Source organism: Episyrphus balteatus, chromosome 3 (assembly GCF_945859705.1).
Source record: "Episyrphus balteatus chromosome 3, idEpiBalt1.1, whole genome shotgun sequence".
Lineage (NCBI taxonomy): Eukaryota > Metazoa > Arthropoda > Insecta > Diptera > Syrphidae > Episyrphus > Episyrphus balteatus.
In genome coordinates, this window is record NC_079136.1 from 73,074,224 (window position 1) to 73,095,799 (window position 21,576).

The 21,576-nt window shown below is 27.8% G+C and overlaps 1 protein-coding gene across 5 annotated transcripts; it reads left to right on the plus strand.

Moving 5' to 3' along the window:
* Positions 1-7,355: 7,355 nt before the first annotated feature.
* On the plus strand, positions 7,356-21,186 carry LOC129915737 (protein spaetzle). Of its 5 annotated transcripts, none has more exons than XM_055995400.1 (7): positions 7,356-7,820; positions 15,181-15,279; positions 15,357-15,437; positions 15,596-15,658; positions 15,719-15,803; positions 15,870-16,194; positions 20,993-21,186. In XM_055995400.1, the coding sequence occupies exons 1-7, from the start codon at positions 7,773-7,775 to the stop codon at positions 21,162-21,164; spliced, it is 873 nt and encodes a 290-aa protein (XP_055851375.1). In that variant the 5' UTR covers positions 7,356-7,772; the 3' UTR covers positions 21,165-21,186. The 5 variants fall into 5 exon arrangements, with proteins under 5 accessions (XP_055851375.1, XP_055851376.1, XP_055851374.1 ...); XM_055995401.1 differs by having other exon boundaries at positions 15,722-15,803; XM_055995399.1 differs by having other exon boundaries at positions 15,596-15,803.
* Positions 21,187-21,576: the final 390 nt, after the last annotated feature.

Genomic DNA, 21,576 nt, shown 5'->3' on the forward strand with positions numbered 1-21,576 from the left:
CCAAAAATAAAACTTTTATGTTGAACTTACCTAATGTAAATAGATTTTTCATATAGAAAAAAAAAATTGACTCCTGTTTTTGGATTTGTGTGTTTGTTGAGATCTAGTTTTACTTAATTATGGCAATTAATTAATTATGTTAATAAATTGTTTTTATTTGTGATGACAAAAGTTATGGGTAGAGATATATCTATTTCTATATATTAAGTGTAAATGAATGGAAATAAATTAGGCTGATTGAATTCATATATTTAATGAGTTTTGTAAAAGTTTCAAGGTTGAAAAAATGATTTTAAATCACCCTTTTTCTTCGAAATCCAATCAAAAAAGCACAATTTTCGTTTTTATTTGACTTATAGAGCATTTAAAGCTTTAATTTCAAACTAACATTATGATGATGTAGATGTCCGAAAAACTGGTTTTAGTCATATACTCTCCTTCGCAAATTGATGCCTTTTATTAATTTCGTGGCGAAAAAAAATTCATCTACACTAAAGAACTTCACTGTGTTGATTGTTGAACCAATATACACATGAAATTAAACAATCATTTGAGCTTGAAATCTTCATCATAGGTAATACCTACAAATCTGAACTTAAAATGGCACGTACATTAAAATTGTCACATCCATAATTCTATTCCATAAAGATTATTTGTATTAAATTTTAAAGAAAATCTTTTTATCCGATTACATAGGTCAAGGGTCAATGAAATAATTAAAATGCGGACGTATTAGCTCTGGACTTAATCAATCTCCAAAATCGAAATTATTGGTTTAGCTGAAACCCCACTCGATATTTTGTAACCACTCAATCAATTATCAATTAATTTTTAATTCTGATAAAAAAGGATGAAAAACATAAATGTGTCTGTTATTTTGCGATAAAAATAAAATAAATACAAAATTAAAAAACCAAAACAAAAATAGTAAATTCTTCAATAATAAATGAATTGAATAATTGGGAAGCCCGAGCAGTATTTTTTTTTTTCATTTCTACGCTGTTATGTGTAATTTGAATCGGACTACAAACTCATGTAAAATGTATTTAATCACAAAAAAATTTCATTTTATATCTGCAGATGATATTTTTGCAATTTCACAAGTAAAATTTACCAATTTGTTTAATTACAACATACCTACATTTTAAAAAGTGATTTGATTAATAACTGACTACCTACCACCCTACATATTTGATAGATTTTAATATTTTTGTAAGCAAAAATATTTTCAGTACATTTAGGAGGTAATGCCAAGAGTTGTTTTTAAATAAAAAGCCTTGACATATGCAAGGTGTCTCAAAACAGGAGGAAAGTTGACTACCGAAATTTTTTTTTGTTGCATACTTTTTTTCAACTGTTTTTGTTAACGGTGAAATATTTTGAACTCCCTATATTTTGTTGTTAAGCCTTAACTACAATGACCTAAAAAGTGGGAAAAGTGGGAAATTTACAAAAGTAAATTTTTTTTTATTTCTTTCTTGAAAATTGATTTTTAAACCAAAAAAATAAGCTTTCTGCATTAATTTTGTGATCGGAAAAACTGTCACAAAATTAATTTAAAAATTTTTATACTTTTTCCCTTTTTGCAAAAAGTGGCCGTTGTAGTTATGCCTTTGGTCAATAGTAAAGTAATACAATTTTTAAGAACAAAGTCAAGTGAAAGAAGATGGAACTTAAAATTGATTATAATGTACATATGTTGTGGTTTAAAATGTAGGATCAACTTATGCTAAATGTAAGTATAACGATTTTTTATGTGAAAAATCATAAATCATTTTCTGAAAAAAATTAACATTAAGTTGGTAGGTATCTATCTACCTTATGTCATTTTGTAGTATGTAATTTTAAATTAAGGACCTTTTATCAAAAGGCGCAAGTCCAAATTAATCATTTTGTGGGAATTTATTTTTAAAAAATCAGCAAAATCATTTATTTAACGAATGTTTTAAAATGGCAATCATAAACGATTTGTATGTTTTCAAATTTTTAATCAAGTTTTAAGTTAAATACAAAATAATAACAATATTATTTATTTCTGAGATTTTTTAAAGATTGGATCTGCCTTTAAAAAATATGGACCTGTCTTCTTTTTGATGCAAGGTACTAACTCAATTAAAATCTTAAACAAAGATTAAAAAAACAGTGTTCCGTTTTCGAAAAATTGATTTATGAACACAAATTTTTATTTTTTTTAATCCAAAAATTAATGCTTTGGAAAATTTTGTGAAAATCCGAAAAAAGTTTTTTTGAGTATTTGTTAAAAATTAAATATTTTGGTTACTTTAATGCTTCCTTATTATTAGTTTGGTCGCTTACAAGAAATAACGAATAACGGTCCAAAAAATAAAAAAGTGAATCTTGAAAAAAAATTTACTTTTCTCTTTTGGTTATATGGCAGGTAGGTTTTGTTTTGATCCTAGAAACAAAAATACAAAGATATAACCAATTGACTCTTTAAACTAAGTGAAGAAACGGTTCTTCGGTGGATACCGGTCAGAGTTGCCATGTCGTGGACTAGTTCGGAATCGAAAAATCACCCCAAATAGTAGCACATTACCATTGAAACAAATTTTAATTAACTTCAATGCAATTTTTCGTTTTTCGTTTTTGTAAAGTAAAAAATTGTCATCATCTCGTCATTGTCATCCTCGTGGAAATTGCTATTGTATCACGTGGGTACATTTGTTTAAATGAGAAACAATTCTGATTAAAACTCTTTCAAAATTGGAATTTTGGAGAGGGAAAACAAAGAAAATTACTTAAAATTTAACGTTCTATAAAAGTGTCATATAGGTGAATTTACTTAAAATTTTTTTTTGTTATTTGACTTTTTTGAGATTGCTTTGAGTATAACGTCTTCAAAGTTAAATCAAAATCGTTAGAGCCGTTTTCGAGTAAATTGCTATAACGTGAACAATTTGTATGAGAGGTACACCTTTAAAGCGAGATATAAATAAACAAAAAAACGAAAGGACAAGGGCGGCAAAAACTGAAAAGCCTATACCATGAAAATTTGTAAATCCGCCTCTGGCTGGGTGAATATCAATTTGGGAGTTAAGTTCGCAAATACTTGTTTACTCTTGACAAGGTTAACGAAAGACTGCGAAATTTCACAAAGTTTCTTTAAATCAAATTAAGCTTCTTTCTTTATCCAAACTATTCTTTATTAAGGGCACGATCATACCGAAAAACGCAAAGTCAAATGTGCCCGGTGTTAAATGTATCCCCGCTTACCCTACCTACATAAAGCGACCCGGTTTTCTATTTCATTTTAATTAATAACATGATAAAAGCCAAGTCACTCTTCAATACAAGTCTTACTTTGTTATTATGTATGTATGTTTGTATGGTATGTGCTTCTGTTTTCCCAGTTTCGAATACATTTTGTTTAAAACAAATAAAAATGAATGTATTTATTGATATTGAAATATAGATATGAAATGAACATAGTAGAGCTTTTTATTTGAAAGGTCATGCTTGTGTGACACGGCCGATTAACTTGCTTTATTTATGTTTATCTATGTACATGCTCAAATAATAAAAAAATAATCCCAAGAGAAACTTGTCAGAAGTTAACCTTCACATTCGCCTTAATTCATTGCAGAACATAAAAGAAAGAAAGCCAGTACTCATTTATAAAGAGATATACAGGTTGGTATTCTGAAACATTTTTATTAATCGATTCCAAATAGAGGCTTCTGCTGTCATGATGAGGGAAAAGAAATCCCACCTGTTATTTTTTTTTTTTTTCATAATAATACAAATTGAGGAGGTACCAAATCCAACTGAAAAACTATAGGGGGTTCTTGAATTGAGAAATTAACCAAGGTAAAATATTCTTTCCACACCTCATATACAAATGAATTTTGCATAAAGAGTGAATAAGAGAATAAATATTGAACAAAATTTAAATTGCATTCAAACCAAACATTTATAGTTTATTCTTTCTATTGAAATATGTTTACTTTCAACTTTTTTTTTTTTTGTCATTTGGTCGTTTTTGCTTGATTGATTTTATTTAAATCAGACAAAAAAACGCATATTCAAATTTATTATTTAAATGCACATAAAACTTCACAAAAAAAAATTTAACTGCAATTTCAACCAAACCAAAGCAAAATTAGAAGTTCAGAAATCAGAAGTCTCCATTCAAATCGTTCTCTGAGAGGCTAACCAAGAGATTATTATGTAGTTTTGTTTTAGTGTTAAGTGCTGGAGGGTAATATTTTCAGAAAATTAATAAGAATGTTTAAATTTTGCCTAGCGGAAAATTATAGAACCAGAAAAAATTAATTCTACAAATAAAATAAGTTGGTGACAAAAGTTTTGCACAATTTATGTTCTTTTAATAAATTTTGAAATGGGGCACAGAGGATGTCCATTGTTTTTACGTGTGTTCTTCAGAGAAATGAGTTAACGTTTCAATAGAAATTTTAGTATTATTTATCGAATACGGTGAGCTAAGTTGAGTTTAAACGATTTTAAATTCGTTTGAACGATTTTAAATGCTTGTCTCGATATAAATAGTTTAATGTTGTCATGCTTTTTTATGTCTTAAACGGCTTACAAAGTTTTAGGTGTTTAGTTTTAAGTAGGGACAGTCAAGTTGACATAAAAATGAAAAATACAAAACAAAAAACTATTAAAATAAAAAATAATGTTCTAGTTTAGAAGAAGTTTTTAGGTTTTTGAGGCCCATTTGCTCATACTAGTCATAAATTCTAATCTTAGCTAGGTCAAACATAACTCTTATGTTTTACTTAGTTTATTCTAAGTTGCTAAAAAATATTTATTTTCAACCTAGCAATGATTTACTTTCATGCGAGAAATCGCTGAGAACTTCAAATAAATTTGTCAAAACTATAAAAACGTCAGTTAGTTTTATTTTTTTTTTTTGAGAAAATTTATCAAAAATATTGTGAAAAATGGCTTTAAATTAAAAGAAAATGGTGAAATTAGTGAAAGTCTAACAAAATTGGTGTTAAATTTAGTAAATGGATTAATTTTAGCGAATGTGTATGTGTTTTGTGAATGTATGTGTACGTCAAAATTAGAATTGAGAATTTTCTTACCTATAAACTTAACAAAAAACTTTAAGGAATGCAGATAGAATATTATGTCAAAATTTAAAAGCGAAGAACTTTTTGAGATTTGCTATGAAACGCCAAAAAAACATAAGATTTTTTGCATAAAGAATATGCACCAAACATGTTGAATTCAACTTAGGATTTTTCAGAGAGGAAAAGAGATATTAAAAAGATTTAAACGGATTTTAAAAGAAGAAATTTAGTTCTTTATGAAACCGCTCCAAATGTAATTTTAAAATTATCACGCAAAAGGACATAACCTCAAAAACTGTTAAAAAAGGGTATTTTTGATTTTCTAACGGTAATATCTCAAAAACTTGATGTGATGGAATTTTTTTTGACTTTGGATTCGAGTTCAGCATACGAAAAACCATTGATTAGTGAAATCGAATATTGCCGAAAAAATGAACGGACCTAGATTCGAATATCTGAAGATCTAAAAATGACACTAATTTGATTGAAACGCAGTTAAAAAGAGTCATATTTCTTCTAAAAATAAAGCCATTATTTGAGTTTCTACCATTATTATTAACAGAGTTATTAATAAAAACGTGAGTGAAAGTACGTAAAAGTACGTTTTTTCATAACTAATTAAGCTCGCAAAAATACGAATAGCTCGGTAGAAGATTTTAAAAAAGCTTTTTTCTTACTATTTCATCAAAAAATCTGAAGTGCAAGACACTTCGACTAGTGTCGCGTTCAAACGACCCGTGATTACTTTATTTAATTTTTGTCCATTTTTGTACCATGGCATCATTTTTTGAGATGAATTCTCCCTTTTTTGCCAAATAAATATGCTTAAGTAGAACATTAACTACTTATGTTCTACTATTTCTTCCCCCTAAGTTATGGTTAAAAATCACTATTCGCGGCATCTCTATACAAAATGTTTTGGATACTCTACAGAAGGGTTTTCTGATCTTTGTTGCCAAAAGTTTAATTTTCACAAAACGGCTCCAACGATTTTGTTAACAAAATTCAAATGTTAGTTTTTAAACAAGATCTATCTTTTAATTTATAGCTATATTTATTTATATAGGCTTGTCTACGCTTTAGGTTTTTTTTTTCCATCTATTTTAATCAGTTTTGTTTCAAAGGAAAGAAAAGGTATACGTACGTTGTCTATCGACCAGAACAGGGTTGCCTAGCCAAAAGTTTCCCTTATACAGGTTGCCTGCATTTAAGATTTTTAGCCCAGGAAGTGTCAAAAATATACCCCATATGTTATTTGATCGATTTTTATTTTATAAAGTGTATTCGATTAGATAGGACTCAGTTTTGGCTAAACAACCCTATTTTGGTGGACAGGGCAACGCGGAATACTCTTTCCTTTGACAAAGAACCGATTTTTTTAATAGTAGGTACCTGCATAAAACAATTTTTTTAAAGCGGATTTTCTCCCAAAATTGACTTTTTAAGATTTTTTTCATACAAAAGCATTTTTGTAATTATAACATAAGGCGTGTTTTTTCTACAACTCAGTAGCTACTCATTTTTTTATTTTATTCGAAAAACAATAAAAACAAATACTTACTTGTGTAATTTGTATTATTGTTTTGCGAATAAAATGAAAAATGAGTAGCTACTGAGTATTAGAAAAAAACACGCCTATAAATTAAAAACAAAATTTCGAAAAAATAAATTTTTGAATTTAAGACAAAAATATTTTTTTTTTTAATCAAATTTTTGAAAACAAGACATTGATGTTTCGAAATTTTAGTTTTTAGTGTTAAATAATAATTGGTACTAAATGGCATAGATACAAAATTTATTTAACTTTTTTTTCAAAAAATTATTTAGATATACCTACAAAATTAAATTTATACAAAAAAAAAAACGATTTTCTAAAAATGTATTTTATTAATGTTTTTTTTTTTTTTTTTGAAGAACGAAATTTATATATATTTTTTATACACATTTACCAAATTTGTGTATATAAAGTTTTAAATATTTAGCAGTTTGAGTTCTTAAACAAGTGTGATCAAGTCGTGTATTTTATTTTACATATTTTTGTATAATTTGTATGGCCTTATAAGCTGCTAAAATTTTTTATTTTAATTTTTTTGTTTTGAGTTTTGATACACTATTATTTCTATAAACATTTTTATATTTGTAATCCAACTACTCTCAGTCGTGCAATTTCTTTTTACTTACGAAATTCAAAAATAACATTAAGAAAAAGAGAAGTTACGATTCACGCAAATCTCTTACCTCCATCTGACAGCACTGGTCTCTATGCAAATGAGAAAATAATTCAGTCTGCGATGTTTCGTCTCCCAGTTTATACCTATCCCATACTCTATTGTCTCTTTTATAGTGTCTTGATCGCTGGCTTTCAATTGCTATAACCCAAAACAACAATAACTTTATTTTAAGCGAATTTTTTCTCCTGACCTGACGTTTATAGATTTCGTGCTCTGATACCAAGGCGGATTGTGTGTGTTTACATTAATCGCCGGACATTAATTAAACACTTAATAATTTCTCGCTAAAACTTTATAAATTACACCAAAATATTCATTGTACTTGATAGTGCTTAATAATAAATTTCTATTTAATTTATTATGTCATGCGCAACGGATATTAATTTTTGAAGTTCAAAGACAGTTTTACTTACATTTTGACACTGAGAGTCGAGATTTTGGTTGAAAACTTCTCTTTTTATTTCTAAGCCATATTATAAAAATGTTTTCGATAACAAAGCTATTAGTGCTGCTTATTATTTGTGAAACGGTAGGTAATGATAATATTTTTTTTTTTTTTGATCGCAAAGTATCTTTAACTTTTAAGTTAAAACTTGTTTCTTCCGCATTATTATAAAGCTTTGATAATCAACTTATTTAAATATTAACCTCTGGTGCTTGGAACTTTATTTTTATTTTTTATTTTTCAATTTATTTTTTTTTTCGATTATTTGTCGTAGTCTGTAGAAAATATTGCACGGTGTGGTTTGAAAAATATTAAAAGAATAAACAAACTGCCTCACAACAATTGTATTTGCTTCGAATATTTTTCAATTTTTTTGTTGGTTAAAAAACACTTGTTAAATCGGTAGTTAGTTAAACAAAAAATAAGTATACATGTGTGTTGGTTTAAACAAAAATATAGTATTTGTTCAGTAAACTAACCAAGATCAGTGAGTATGTAAATTATCATATCACGAATCGATATCATTCTTTTAAAAAAGTCGTGATACCTATTGAAAATTTTTTGCATTCTTAAAATTTCTTTATTTTCTTTTATTAAAAAAGACGTTTAAATGATTCATTAAAGGGTTTTACCAACTATACGAAAAACGAGTAGGTATATAAGAAAAGTGCCAATTATCACGATCATAAAAACTCTGGCTCAGCTGAGTTGTGAGTATCATTTAGTCATTTAAAAATACCTATAAGACATCTAAAAATAGTTTAATGAATTATTAATATGTTTTATACACTCTCATGTAGGTACGATAAGAACATCAATTACCTTTAACAAAAAGTCAATTGATGATTTATTACTATTACCTACCTGAAGTTCAAGATCGACGATGAAAAATATTTATGCAGGTAGAAGAAGAGTCGTTTTGAATACATTTTATTTTTCAGAGTTTTCTTCAGAGTTTTGATTTGTGTTTGATCGGAATGATTTTTTCAAACCGTCCCTTTATCAAATTGCAATGTTTACTTATTTCACAAATGACATGTTAATTTTTTTTAAATAATTATTTAAAACAGCTGAGACAATTTTTTGGAATATTGTTGATAATTTTGTATTCAAAAAAGAGGTTTGACGTAAGAGTTTTAGTTTAATTTAGGTTTGAAAGATAATGGTATACTTATACCTGTTTTGTCTAATTAATATATATATAAAAAAAATAACAACTTGTGACTTTGGAATAACAACTAAAATGATTTCTATTGCAAGAAATTTATAAATGTTTTGCAGGTGATATTGTTTTTTTTTTTTCAGATAGAATAAATTTATTAAATGTGTTTTATGATTATTTAGTTGTTTAGTTGCTGTATAATATAAAATATTAAATTTCTAAATTGTTTTAGTTATTTTAAAAATTTTAAATAGTTACTTAAAAGATTTTTTTTTATTTATTCATAGCAGAAGTTAAAAAATAAAATATATAGAGTCAGTTGGGGTAAGTGCGCGCACTTTTCACTTTAAGGCAAAATTGTGAAGATTCTATAAGAGATATCAGAATAAAGTTTTTTACGTTTGATAAACCTATATTTTGGGAACAAGAAAACACAAAAAAAACACAAAACAAAACTTTGTTTCAAAACTTCCAAGTTTTCACTAAAATTAATGAAAATATAAAAGAAAAAACAAATTAAGTTCAAATACAAAAACTTAAACTTTATTTACAAAATAAAACAAACAAAATAATATTTCTAATTAAATTAAAAGAAAACTGCCTTTCTTTTTTGAAATTAAGGAATAAAAGCCTTCGTTTCTCAAGATTCAAGTTTGACATTTCTCTGTCTTGTTGAAAAAAGAAAAGTTTAATATGGGAAGAAGTGCGCGCTCTTACCCACAAAAGGACTGCGCGATTTTACCCACATTTCTATTTATCAAATTTATTATAAAATATAAGAAAGTCTAACAAATTTTTGACTTAAATCAAATATAAATAGGCACAATTCAAAAATATATGCTACTTTCGGTATATAATGCTCCCACGCCGACGCCACACACTTTTCCCGCACAACTTTTTTTTTTTGTTTTTAGTCATATTTTTTCAAGCCTGTTTTAAAATAAAATGGAGCTGAGCACACACTCCCGAAGGTTATCACTTATTGACGTCTTACTAAGCACTGATTTCCTCATTTTCAGTTTTAGTTTTTTTTGGACACAACTCGAGAAATAAGCAGTGCGCGCTCTTACCTACTGCGCGATCTTACCCCAAATGACTCTATTTTAATTTAATAAAAGAATCGACAAGATCATCAATTTGTTCACCCTGAGTGAATAAAGTGTGAGGTAGGTAAAATGGTTTTCTTGACCTCTTTGAACCTTTTGAACAAAACCATCTCAGTATTTCAGATTGATTAGAGTTGCTAATAAAACAAATAGTTAAGTACCATTGCAAAACAAATTGCCATTCGCCGAGTTAAGTTAGTGACACAAGACAAGAAATCCCATTCATGAATGATTCAATGAAATCATTAGCGAATATTTGTTTTAATTTGTTTAAAAAAAAAAAAAATCTTCATCATCAATTTCTTCAAAAAATGAAACATAATATTGAAATTATGCAATAATAGTCTATTTAATAGGATTTGTGGAATATTCGTCGAAAACAATTCGTCGAATTACAACTTTTCGAACACAATTCATCGAAAAAACAATTCAGCTAACAACAATTTGTCGAATGGCAATTCGTCGAAAACGATATACTTTAAATACAATAGGTACTTCGAAAACAATTCATTGAAAAAAAATTATGTGAATAGCAATTCTTTGGATGATAATTGTTTGCCCTCTAAAGGTATTAAAATGTCTTAAGTCACAAAATAGCATTTTTGGGTTTTTGACTGAGTAAAAACTTCTTTAATTTGGTATCAAATGCGTCAATTTTATACACTCCGTGTACCGAATAACAAAAAGAATTTTGTTAAACAAATTGTTATTAAAAAAAACTATTGATTATTTCATTATTTGTAAGATGAATTTCGATACATTTTCCGTAAATTCTTCGAATGAAAGTTCTTCAATGACAATTCCTGACATTCGTCGAAAACAATTCATCGAATAACAGTGTAAGAAAAGTAAAAATGAATAATAAAAATCAACGGTTGCCATCACATGGTTTTGGAGAAGTTAAAAAAAAAATATCTAAAATGAGAAAAATAGGAGAAAACCAATTATTCGAACAAACAAATTTTAATTCGTAACGATCAACTTGCTTCTTCATATTTTTGTATAAATTGTGAGAAGATTGCTTCTTCCGATTATAAACATCGGAAAATTTTCCCTATTTCCATTATAATTTTTTTTAAATCTATATGGATTCTACGTTAAGGACATAGAATTTTCAGGTATTGTTCCTTATACATTATAAAGTGAATCTTCTTCGTTGGCTATAGGTCTTGATTTGAGTCTATCTTTTCTTCTTTGTCGACGTTTCACGTGTGCTTACACGCTTCTTCAGGACTAAGAAAAAATAATTCTATAAAGCTCTAAAAACGTATAGAATAAATACTTATCTTGAATCCTCTAATGATCCCCAATTGATTGCAGTTGATTAAAGTTTAGGTTTTTTTATCAAGCTTATATATTTTGAAAATCAATAAAAAATGTCTTGAAAAAGACGTTTTTAATTATAAAAATTAAAAACGTCTTTTTCAAGACATTTTTTATTGATTTTCAAAATATATAAGCTTGATAAAAAAACCTAAACTTTAATCAACTGCAATCAATTGGGGATCATTAGAGGATTCAAGATAAGTATTTATTCTATACGTTTTTAGAGCTTTATAGAATTATTTTTTCTTAGTCCTGAAGAAGCGTGTAAGCACACGTGAAACGTCGACAAAGAAGAAAAGATAGACTCAAATCAAGACCTATAGCCAACGAAGAAGATTCACTTTATTTAAAAAGAAAGGTCACGGAATAAGGAAGTACTTATACATTATAGATTAATTTCAAGGCTGTAACAAAATGTTATCATTTGAAAGATGCAGCATGCAGGCACAGGGTTACAAATATTTTCTTATGTCGGGGATTTGTCTATATTTGAGTTGCAAAATTGAGAACAAAATTTTCTGATTGGACTCAGAAACTTATTCGAAATCGATAAGTTCATTCACCGTTAATGTCACAAAAGCTTGGACTTTGGCTAGAACTAAAGACATATATACACATATTGCACGCCTCGTATTGAGTTTCATTTTTAATTCAAGTTCGATTCTTTTATCAATCGAACAAAATTTGCGTGCCCTGTATGGCAAGTGAAAGTAAATACAAAAGCTATAAATAAATAATTTTCTTACATCTCATTGTCATTATCATAAGTGTTCAAATTATTTCGATTCACTTAAAATGACTTAAAAAACCATATTATGTACATTAGTTAAGCACAGACGAACATGCAATTAAGTTCATCACCTTAAATGATCATTTCTCTAATCAATTTCATATAATATAAAAAAAAAAAAACAATTGAAAAGTTATTCAAGTTCACTAGATAAGAAAACGATTTACATTTTTCTGCATATGCATACTTAGTACCTATCATGTACTCATTTAAGTTTAATTTAATTTTAATTTTTAATTATATTCAGTTGTGTAGCAGTTTAAGGTTATATTTGATTTTTTTGGTTTAATTACTATTTTCTCATTTTTTTTTTCATGAATGATGAACTTTGCACATAAAAAATATCATCAAAGTTAAATGGAGAATTTAACAAATTATTTTTGTAATCATATGAAAATAATCTTATTTTTAAGTAAATTTTTGATGCAGAATCTAATGACATTAAAATAATTTTAACATAAACGTGCTTGTTTTTTTGACTACAATACGTAAAATATAATAAAACACATTTAAAAAATATGATACACTGATAAAATTCGGATTTTGGGTTTTAGATGAAGCAAAAATAATACACAAGGAATCCATTAAGTTCTCAAAAACATTTTTGGTTAAAGGGTGTTTTTTTTTAGTTTTTTATGAGAAAAAATCCATAACAGCTGACAAACATTTGGTTTTTTTTTTTTTCAACTTGGTGAAAAGTTTCGTTATTTTTTATAAAAACTTAGAATTAGAACAGTCTTAAAAATTATCTTGAGTTTTAGCTTAATAATACCCAGTGAAAATTGGTAAAAAGATTGGTAAGAGATTATTAACTCTAATTTTATTCGAAGGCATTTTTGCTTTCTTCACTAAAAAGCTTAAAGCACCCATTCACCGCAAGGCTGATTTTATATCTATTCTCATTGCATATAAATCTATACACTTAAATTCTTAAAGAATCATTAGCTTTTTTGGTCTTTACGACCTCCATAGATGCTTGACTCGTATCCTAATTTAACATTATTTATAGTTTTCAACCGGGTAACATTTTTTAAACTGATTTTTGGTAATTTCACTAAAAGTTCATTTTATTTTTGAATTCGAAAAAACACCCTTTAAACCATTATATTCTTATAGACACTAGATATCTAATCTCAAAAGTAGTTGTAGTTGCTGAGTTGCGGTATTATTATTGCTTGGTTTTTGCAATAAACTCACATTTTCCCTACGTAAAAAAACACCCTTTTACATGAATAAAATGAAAAGCAAATGCAACATTTTTAATAAAATTATTTCCAAAACACCCTTAACCTCACTTAAAATGTTTGTATGACCCTTCATCCTTATTGCAAAAGAAAATTGTTTGTCAAGTTTCGTGAGAGTAACAATAATTGTTTTTAAATGCCCATACCTATTACCTGTAAAAAATCAGTTAAAAGTATAAATAACTAAAGTAACCAAAAACTTTACATTTCAAATAGTTAACAAAAAAAATAAGTATCTACTAAATAATCTTCAGGCCCAATTATGTGTAACACAGTAGTTAATTTTTTGTATGTTTTTGGATAAAAACACACAATATTATTTACTAAGTCCGTCACCAGACCAAGAGTCTGAAAATCAAGGGGCACGGTAGTGCCCAGCCAAGTTCTCTAGCAACTTTGGCACTACACTTTTATTTACAGGAAACAACTCAGGCCATTTTCGACCCCCCTCTAACTTCCACACCAAAGATGCTCCAAATTTCAAACTCTACATTTATTGAGCTTGTCAAAACCAAACTCCTCACAAAATTTCAGCCTTTTACGATGAGTAGTTTCTGAGATATACATAGGGCTTCAAAAATCGCAAAAACCGTAACTGACTGACTGACTCACTCACTCACTCACTAACAGATCATCACAATTATGAAGAACTTCCCGTTAACGTAGAAACTTGAAATTTTACACGGTGATAGGGCTTGTGGTGTATAAAAAGGGAAAAATTTGAGATTTTCAATTCAGGGGGCGTGGCATCCGCCCATTTCCGCTGAATTATCATCAATCTTGAAATTTGGTAGAATGGTAGAGCTGGTAGTTTATACAAAGGAAAAAATTTAAAATTTGAGAATTTCAGCCAGGGGGTGTGGCATCCGCCCATTTCCGCTGAATATTCATTAAATATAATAGAGCACTTCTGATTATCGTAAAATCTTGAAATTTGGTAGAATGGTAGAGATGGTAGTTTATACAAAGGAAAAAATTTAAAATTTGAGAATTTCAGCCAGGGGGCGTGGCAACCGCCCATTTCCGCTGAATTTTCATTAAATATAATAGAGCACTTCTGATTATTGTAGAATCTTGAAATTTGGTAGAATGGTAGAGATGGTAGTTTATATAAAGGAAAAAATTTAAAGTTTGAGAATTTCAGCCAGGAGAACAATCAAAATTTTATTGATACGAATTTGAACCCAAACTTTAGAACTTGGTACACTTTTACATCTCAGTACTTTTTGTGCCAGCATAATTTCAACATAGGTGAACTTGGCTCCTTTTTAACAGTAATGTTTTTGTTGTGATTTATTTCACTGAATGATATAGATATATTGCACTTTGTAAACTGTAACTAATCACCTAAATTGCAAACACTCTTGTATAAAGAAATAAAGGATTTATAGAGAAGCCAATTTTGACGACCAAAGCAATAATACGATTTTAAACTACATATGTAATTGGGGTTTCGAGATACTTGGGTAACGGACATTACTGATTGTGTAATTCTTAATAAAAAAGAAATTATTCACAAAACTTATTAGTTTCTTTATTCTTTTTTATGCTAAATAAAATTTTTTCGTTTTTATTTCCTTTATTTCCCTAGATTTTTACTTTCCTTAACATTTTTTTATCCTTAAACTTATGTTTCTACCTACTTGAAATTTTAAAATATTCCTAACTTCCGTTAAATTTGTTTCCCAATGTAGTTTGATTAACATTTTGTGACTAACTTCGTTTTAATTTCCTTTGATTTTTCTGTGAATTTATAAAAAAAAAATTGATAAAACTTAAGTTTATAAAAAATGTTAAACAAATATTTTGATTTTAGACAGTTTGTCAAAATGATTACTCATTTACACGGGCACGATTTCGAAGAGAAACTCGAAACCAAAATGCAAGCGAGGGGACAGATTCCGAAACACAAACGGTCTTACATTTTTCATTTTAAAAAATATAAAGATTGCTTAATGATGCTCATTTTAAATAATTTAAACATATTTCAAGACTAAAGCTGACGTGGATGAAATTATTCCAAAAATCTTCTCCGTGAATAATTCTGGCCTAGTACTGTTCAACATGACCAATGTAAGATAGATTATTATTTGTTTTTTTTTGTATTAAAACAAAATTGTAAGAGTTTTTTTTTCTAATATTATATTTTTTTTTACGCTGATATATATTTTTGTATATTATGTTATTCATAATTTGAAAAAAACTAAAAAAAAAATTACAATAAAAAAAAGACTCCCACCGATCCCAATGAACCTCAACAAGATCAGCCTTTTAATGAGAAACAAGATTTTAAAGTGCAAAGAAATCCCGATGGTAAGCTGAATATTGTTTTTAATGATGTCTTTTTCCCTCAGAAGTCATCAATGCCACAACGAAGCAATACGCCAAGTGCAGAGAGGACCTCAAATACTGCTGCTCAACGTAGGCATCCTCCAAAAGGTATTTTAAATACATATAATTGTATTCATTCAAAATTCAACAAAAAAAAATTACAAAACTTTACAGATTTCTTTTTCCCTGATGAAATCGATTCGGAGCCAAAATGTCAGGAAGAAGGAAAATCATTTTGCACCGATGTGCAAAATTATCCCGAACACAAAGTTGAAGATATGCTAAAAAATCAAATTTCTAAATTTGATGTTTTATTTGGAGATGATGATATCCCTCAACCACTTAATATTAGCCAACGTATGAGTCCTGGTGAGGATTCACTTTGTAAAAGCGTTGAAAGGGTAATATACCCTAAGGCAGGAGAATCCAAAGATCTGAAGTGGTTATATATTGTTAACCAACAGAATTACACTCAAGCTGTGAAAATTGAGGAATGTGTGTAAGTACTTACTAACAACATTATTTAGAACAAAATTTACTCAATAACAGAAAATTAACAACCATCTCTTGAATATCTTATCGTCTTAATATTTCTTACCCTTCTCTTTTCTTTCGAACAACTCTCTATAGGAGCTCGAAATAGTCAGTTGCAACTGCAATCCTCTTCATCCATAGTACTCGTGTTCTTAGAAAAATCTTTAGCTTCAATTATTTCTTGTGTACAACTTCAGATGTACGGTATTTTGTCTTAAAACTGTTTTCTTGCTTTCTTTTTCTCTTAAATGACTTATACGATTTCCACGAAAATGTCTATATGGAAGCGTTTGCGTTTAAGTAACCGTTATCCGTAATATGTATTAAATTTTCAAAAAACTCATTTTTAGTTATAAAAAAAAAATGTAAATTTAAATGGGTCTATGAAAAATATCCAAAAAACGGCATATCTAAAAAATGTGTGACGTGGGAGTATCTAAAACTAAAACAGTTTATTTAGCTATCAAAACTTAAAGGGTGTTTTTTTTTAAGAAAATGAAAAGTTTAATTTTAAAACTTAAATTTAATTTCGGAGCAATGGAAGCATAATTTGAGCGTGTTTTTCAAATTGAATCTTTAAAAAATCTGCAATTAAAAATAAATTATTTTATATCTCAGCATTGAAAAGTACCTACCCTTAAATTATGCACAACATAATTCCATTACTCCGAAATAAAATCAAAGCTTTGAAATCGAACTAAAAAATATAATTTAAAATCTCAACTAAAAATGCCATTTTCTAGCAAACAGCCTTTGTTCAAATACCTAAAAATAGTTCATAAGAACCAAAACCCATGTAGCAAGAACGAATAAAAGAAATTCGAAAGTATTATTAAATACTTTAAATAGTGACCAGATTGCATTGAGCAAAGTTTTCTATCTTGATCAACCGCGGTTACAAAAAAAAAATCAAGTTTAAAAAATAGCACGTATACGCCACAGTGTATGTGGACAACGTATAAATGATGTGAATTTTAACGCACCCAAATCGATATTGAATAACACTTGCAACAAATAATAGAATGGGAGCATATTGGAATCCCGCTTTTAAAAATCTTGTTTTTCAAAAATCCCGAAAAAAAGTTTTAAAAAGTCTTCTAAAAATCGGGGTTTTCCAGTTTTTTTCAAATTATACTGTTGAAATATACAGTTGAACTAAAAATTTTGTATTGCATAAAAAAACGGGATTATAAAATACCGGAATATTAAAACGGTACTACAAAAAGTAGGACTATAAAAAAACAGGATTATAAAAGGTAACATTATATAAAAAAGGATTTCAAAATTGAAAATCGAAATTCAAAGACGAACAAGGATTTTAAAAGCAGGGCTTTGAAAAACGGGAATATAAAAAGCGGTATATCGAACCCAACCCATTTCAATCTGATCAAGAGGTTTGTATTGTGTGGAGGCTCTAAGAGCTGATGTTGATTTTTTTCCGAATGACAAATACAATTGTCACAATCCAGTTGAATTTGTCATCTGTGAAAAAAGATTAAAAGTGGTAGTAGTGTCTAGTAAAGAAAATCACTTCTTGTTTCACATTTTCCACCTAAATCTTTTTTGCTTTTGATAACCAATCGAGACCAATAACATTTGAGTCTAGTTTTGTAGCCCCCTGTAATATTCTACATTAAAAAACAGTTTTACATATTATGCCTGTATTACTCCAAAATAAAGTATAAAATATACTAAGAAAAAGTCGGCCGACTAAATAATCAGTGTAGTGTGAGAGTGCTCGAAAAGCTATAGGGCGGTTAGCTTAAAAAAAAAACTACTATTTTTATTATTATTTTTTTTAAATTGACTTTTTTTTATCAATCATTTGGTTACTATGTCAAAAAAACAATTTCAATAAAATAAGAAAAAAATAAAAATATTTTTTAATAATAACTATTTTTTTAATAACTTTTTACATTATGACGGAAACGAAACTCAAAATGAGTTTTTACTCAGTTCTTTCACCATAAGTAGAGCAGATATGTAAATAATTGTTTTGAAACCCTGACACTTTATTCAACCTTAGAAATTCGTTAACGAATTAATCAGAAAAAATTAATAAAGAACAGACCATTGCGTGTAGCACCTGATACGAGTCCTTTTTATACAATGTCCAATGTCTTTTTCTTATTGGTATCATCGAAAATTATACATATCTTTGCCAAGAGGTAATATACTAAATGCAAAGTGCTTAATAAACCTTTGATTTATTAACTTTTTCTTATAATGAAATACTAAAACCTATGAAAACTATGTGTAGCTAACGAAACGATGTACTAACCTACTTATAAATGACTTATACTATTAATGAGGTGGGCGTACCTTTTAAGTTCTAGTTTTGTTAGTTCCAGTTTAAAAAAAAAAAAAAAACTTTTAAACAGAAAATTCAGCTCATTTTAACCATCACCTTATCATTTTCCCGTCGCTAAAAGCAGGCTTTAAAAATGCTAATGATAGTTTTTTGGATAATTTGCATTTAGTTTGATTTGTGAAAAAAAAAAACATAAAAATTCATGAATTCATTCTTGTAGTTTTAAAATGTATGTTATTTAAAATACCTCGATTATTTACATAATCAGTTTGACCCTTATTTTTCTTGACGTCTATGCATAACAAGGAGGTTTTATGTTGTTTAAGTGATTATTCCTTTTTATCAATTAAAATAACCCAAAAGTTATGCTCTTAATATTCATGCATGGAAAAAACTAACAAAATCTGTAAAAAGGGTTACAATTGGATATTGGAGGAAAAAAATTGTATATTTTTGCTTCCGTATAACCATGAGTTTCTCATGCAATAAGGATAAATATTAGGGTGCATTTTATTTAAATATTTGTTGTTCTTTATAAATACGTCCACAGTGCAACGATAGCCAAAATATTGTTTAACACAAAAATTAAGAAATCTTCGCGAAATTGGACTCTTAAGGCTGAGTGGACCACGTAAAAATCGGGTTATTGTTTACAAATCGGTGCATAACTTTCACATTTTTAAAGATAATTGAATGAAATAAATTTAATTATTTAGATAATACAAGGCTAAGCCCCGATTTGTTCACACTCGATTATCTTTTAATCAAGGATTTTTGTATGGAATAATCCTAGATTAAAAGATAATCGAGTGTGAACAAACCGGCCCTAAATATCTTCATCCCCACAATTTCCAAATTTGTGCACTTGTAATTAAGAGAGAACAAAATATGATAAAATTTTCGTTGTTTTAGAACGACCTGAAAGATATCGGTTTGTTTCTTAGTTAGACTAAAATGTTTGTTTTTTTTTTTATTTCTATTTGGATTGAGATTGAATCAAACTACGGAGTAAAGCTATTTTGAAAAACTAAAAATTTATTTTTCATAGAAAAAAATTAATCGAAACTGAAGCTATTTTTCCTTATGTTATACAATGTTTGAAAATGTGTAACTTTTGCAATTATTAATATAAATTTTAAGGGTTAAACAACAAAAATTGTTAAAAAGTCATTTTTTCTTAATTTTTGTTTTTAAGTGGTTTAATTTCTTTGTTTTTCAAAGTATAATGTTGATTTTTATTTTATTTAATAGCTTAGCTTATTGACTATGGAGTAAAGCTATATTTTGTTTGAAAATATTGTTTTGTAATCCTACAGTTGCTTTTTAATTAGTCCCAAAAACAATAAGCTGTACTTAGAAACCAAAATTTTAAAAATTTTTTGTTATATGTTTTTAATTTTTTTCATTATTTTTTCTATCAATATCAAGTTAGAAAACAAGAATTGCTGTAATAGTTTTCTTACAATTAATTTTTGAAAAATAGTCTACTTTCCATTTTGTTCCTCAGAAATTCATGGAATGCGTACGTATTGGAATTTGTAGTTCAAACAAATTCCGCTGGCGCTAGTTGTATCTCTCACATTATTATCTTCTATTTTGTTTGTTAAGCTTTAGAAATCGTTAAAATGTTTTGAAAATGAAACTGTTAATTTATCTCTAATTCGGCCATAGTACCTACTTATATATGGGTTCAAATAAGATTTAGGTTACAGGACAAGATTTTGTAAGAGTCGATAAGTCAAAAAACCCAAAGCTTGGTTCCAGTTTTGGTTATAGGAATAATTCTCATTGAATGTGTAGAACAGTAAAAAATAAACTTCCAAAATAGACACCCTAATTCACATGTAAGTTGGTAGGTATTCAAATAAAATAACTAAATTCTTTTTTAAAATTGTTACAACCGTTTCGCTTATTGTGTAATCATCAGATTTTAGTTTACAGGCGGTGCAAATTGGCGATCCGAAAGGAACTCGTTAGAGAGATAAAATAGTCAATTAAAACGAGTCAACGATTTTTTATTTACTTTCAATGCAAACTGGCTCATAGGAAGATATATAGCTTAAAAAAGTTTCATAACAATGACGGTTATTTGTTTTATCCCGGAATTGCATATGCAAAACCAATTTCAATGCAAATAGGTGTGATGTAGACTCTCAGCTTCAGTGCCATTTTGTTTAAACTTCATGATTTTTTTTTTTTTTTTCTATGCCTTAACGTATGATATATGCACGTTTTGATTTCGTCATTTTTGGATAACCAAAATTAAATACTGTTCACCACGGAACTGTGATTAGATATTTGAGTCTTTATTATAGCTGGTTTAGCATTAATATAGGAGACAAATATTAACTTAAAATATTCCCCTTTAAGATTTTCGATTAAAAAGCTGCTTTAATAACTTTTATGAATATTATTTTTAAATTAAAACATCTCTTGATTCTTTTTTTTTCAGAAATCCCGAATCGGCGTGTATGTTTGCTGATAGTTTTCCAAATGGATATGTGACAATGTGTAAACAAAGTTTTATATATCGACAATTAGTTGCTTTTACGAAAAATGGTGAAATTGTTAAAGATAATTTTAAGTTACCATCATGTTGTAAATGTATTTATAAACAAAGATAAATATTTATATGATTTTTATATATTCCTGCTATGTTTTTATTCAAGGATTGAAGAACAACATTAAAAAGTAAGTATTTTAGAGCCGTTTGTTCAAACGGAACTAAGGTTTGTATTTGTTTATTTTTTTTTTTTTTTTGATTATTTTACAAGAGAAATATTTTTAAATATTTGGTTCGTTTTTAATTATGTTGTAATTCATATTATTGAAATGAAACAATAGGTACATATATACAGTACCTTGCCATATTATTAGGCCCAAGCGAAAAAAAATACAATTTTTTGGTTCATGTTGAATATTTAAAGTTTTGTCGAAATATGTCAATTTTTTTTTTTGTCTCATTTACTTACACTTATCATGTAGATACGGATTGACTAAGAAAAAGTTAAAGAATTGATAATTTTTCATAAAAAA

Excerpts from the sequence above, each read along its gene's own strand:
- LOC129915737 (XM_055995399.1), top strand. The coding sequence starts at position 7,773 with ATGTTTTCGATAACAAAGCTATTAGTGCTGCTTATTATTTGTGAAACG. Across the intron at positions 7,821-15,180 it reads TGCTTATTATTTGTGAAACG|ACAGTTTGTCAAAATGATTA; the intron begins GTAGGTAATGAT and ends TTTTGATTTTAG. Across the intron at positions 15,438-15,595 it reads TACTGTTCAACATGACCAAT|ACTCCCACCGATCCCAATGA; the intron begins GTAAGATAGATT and ends AATAAAAAAAAG.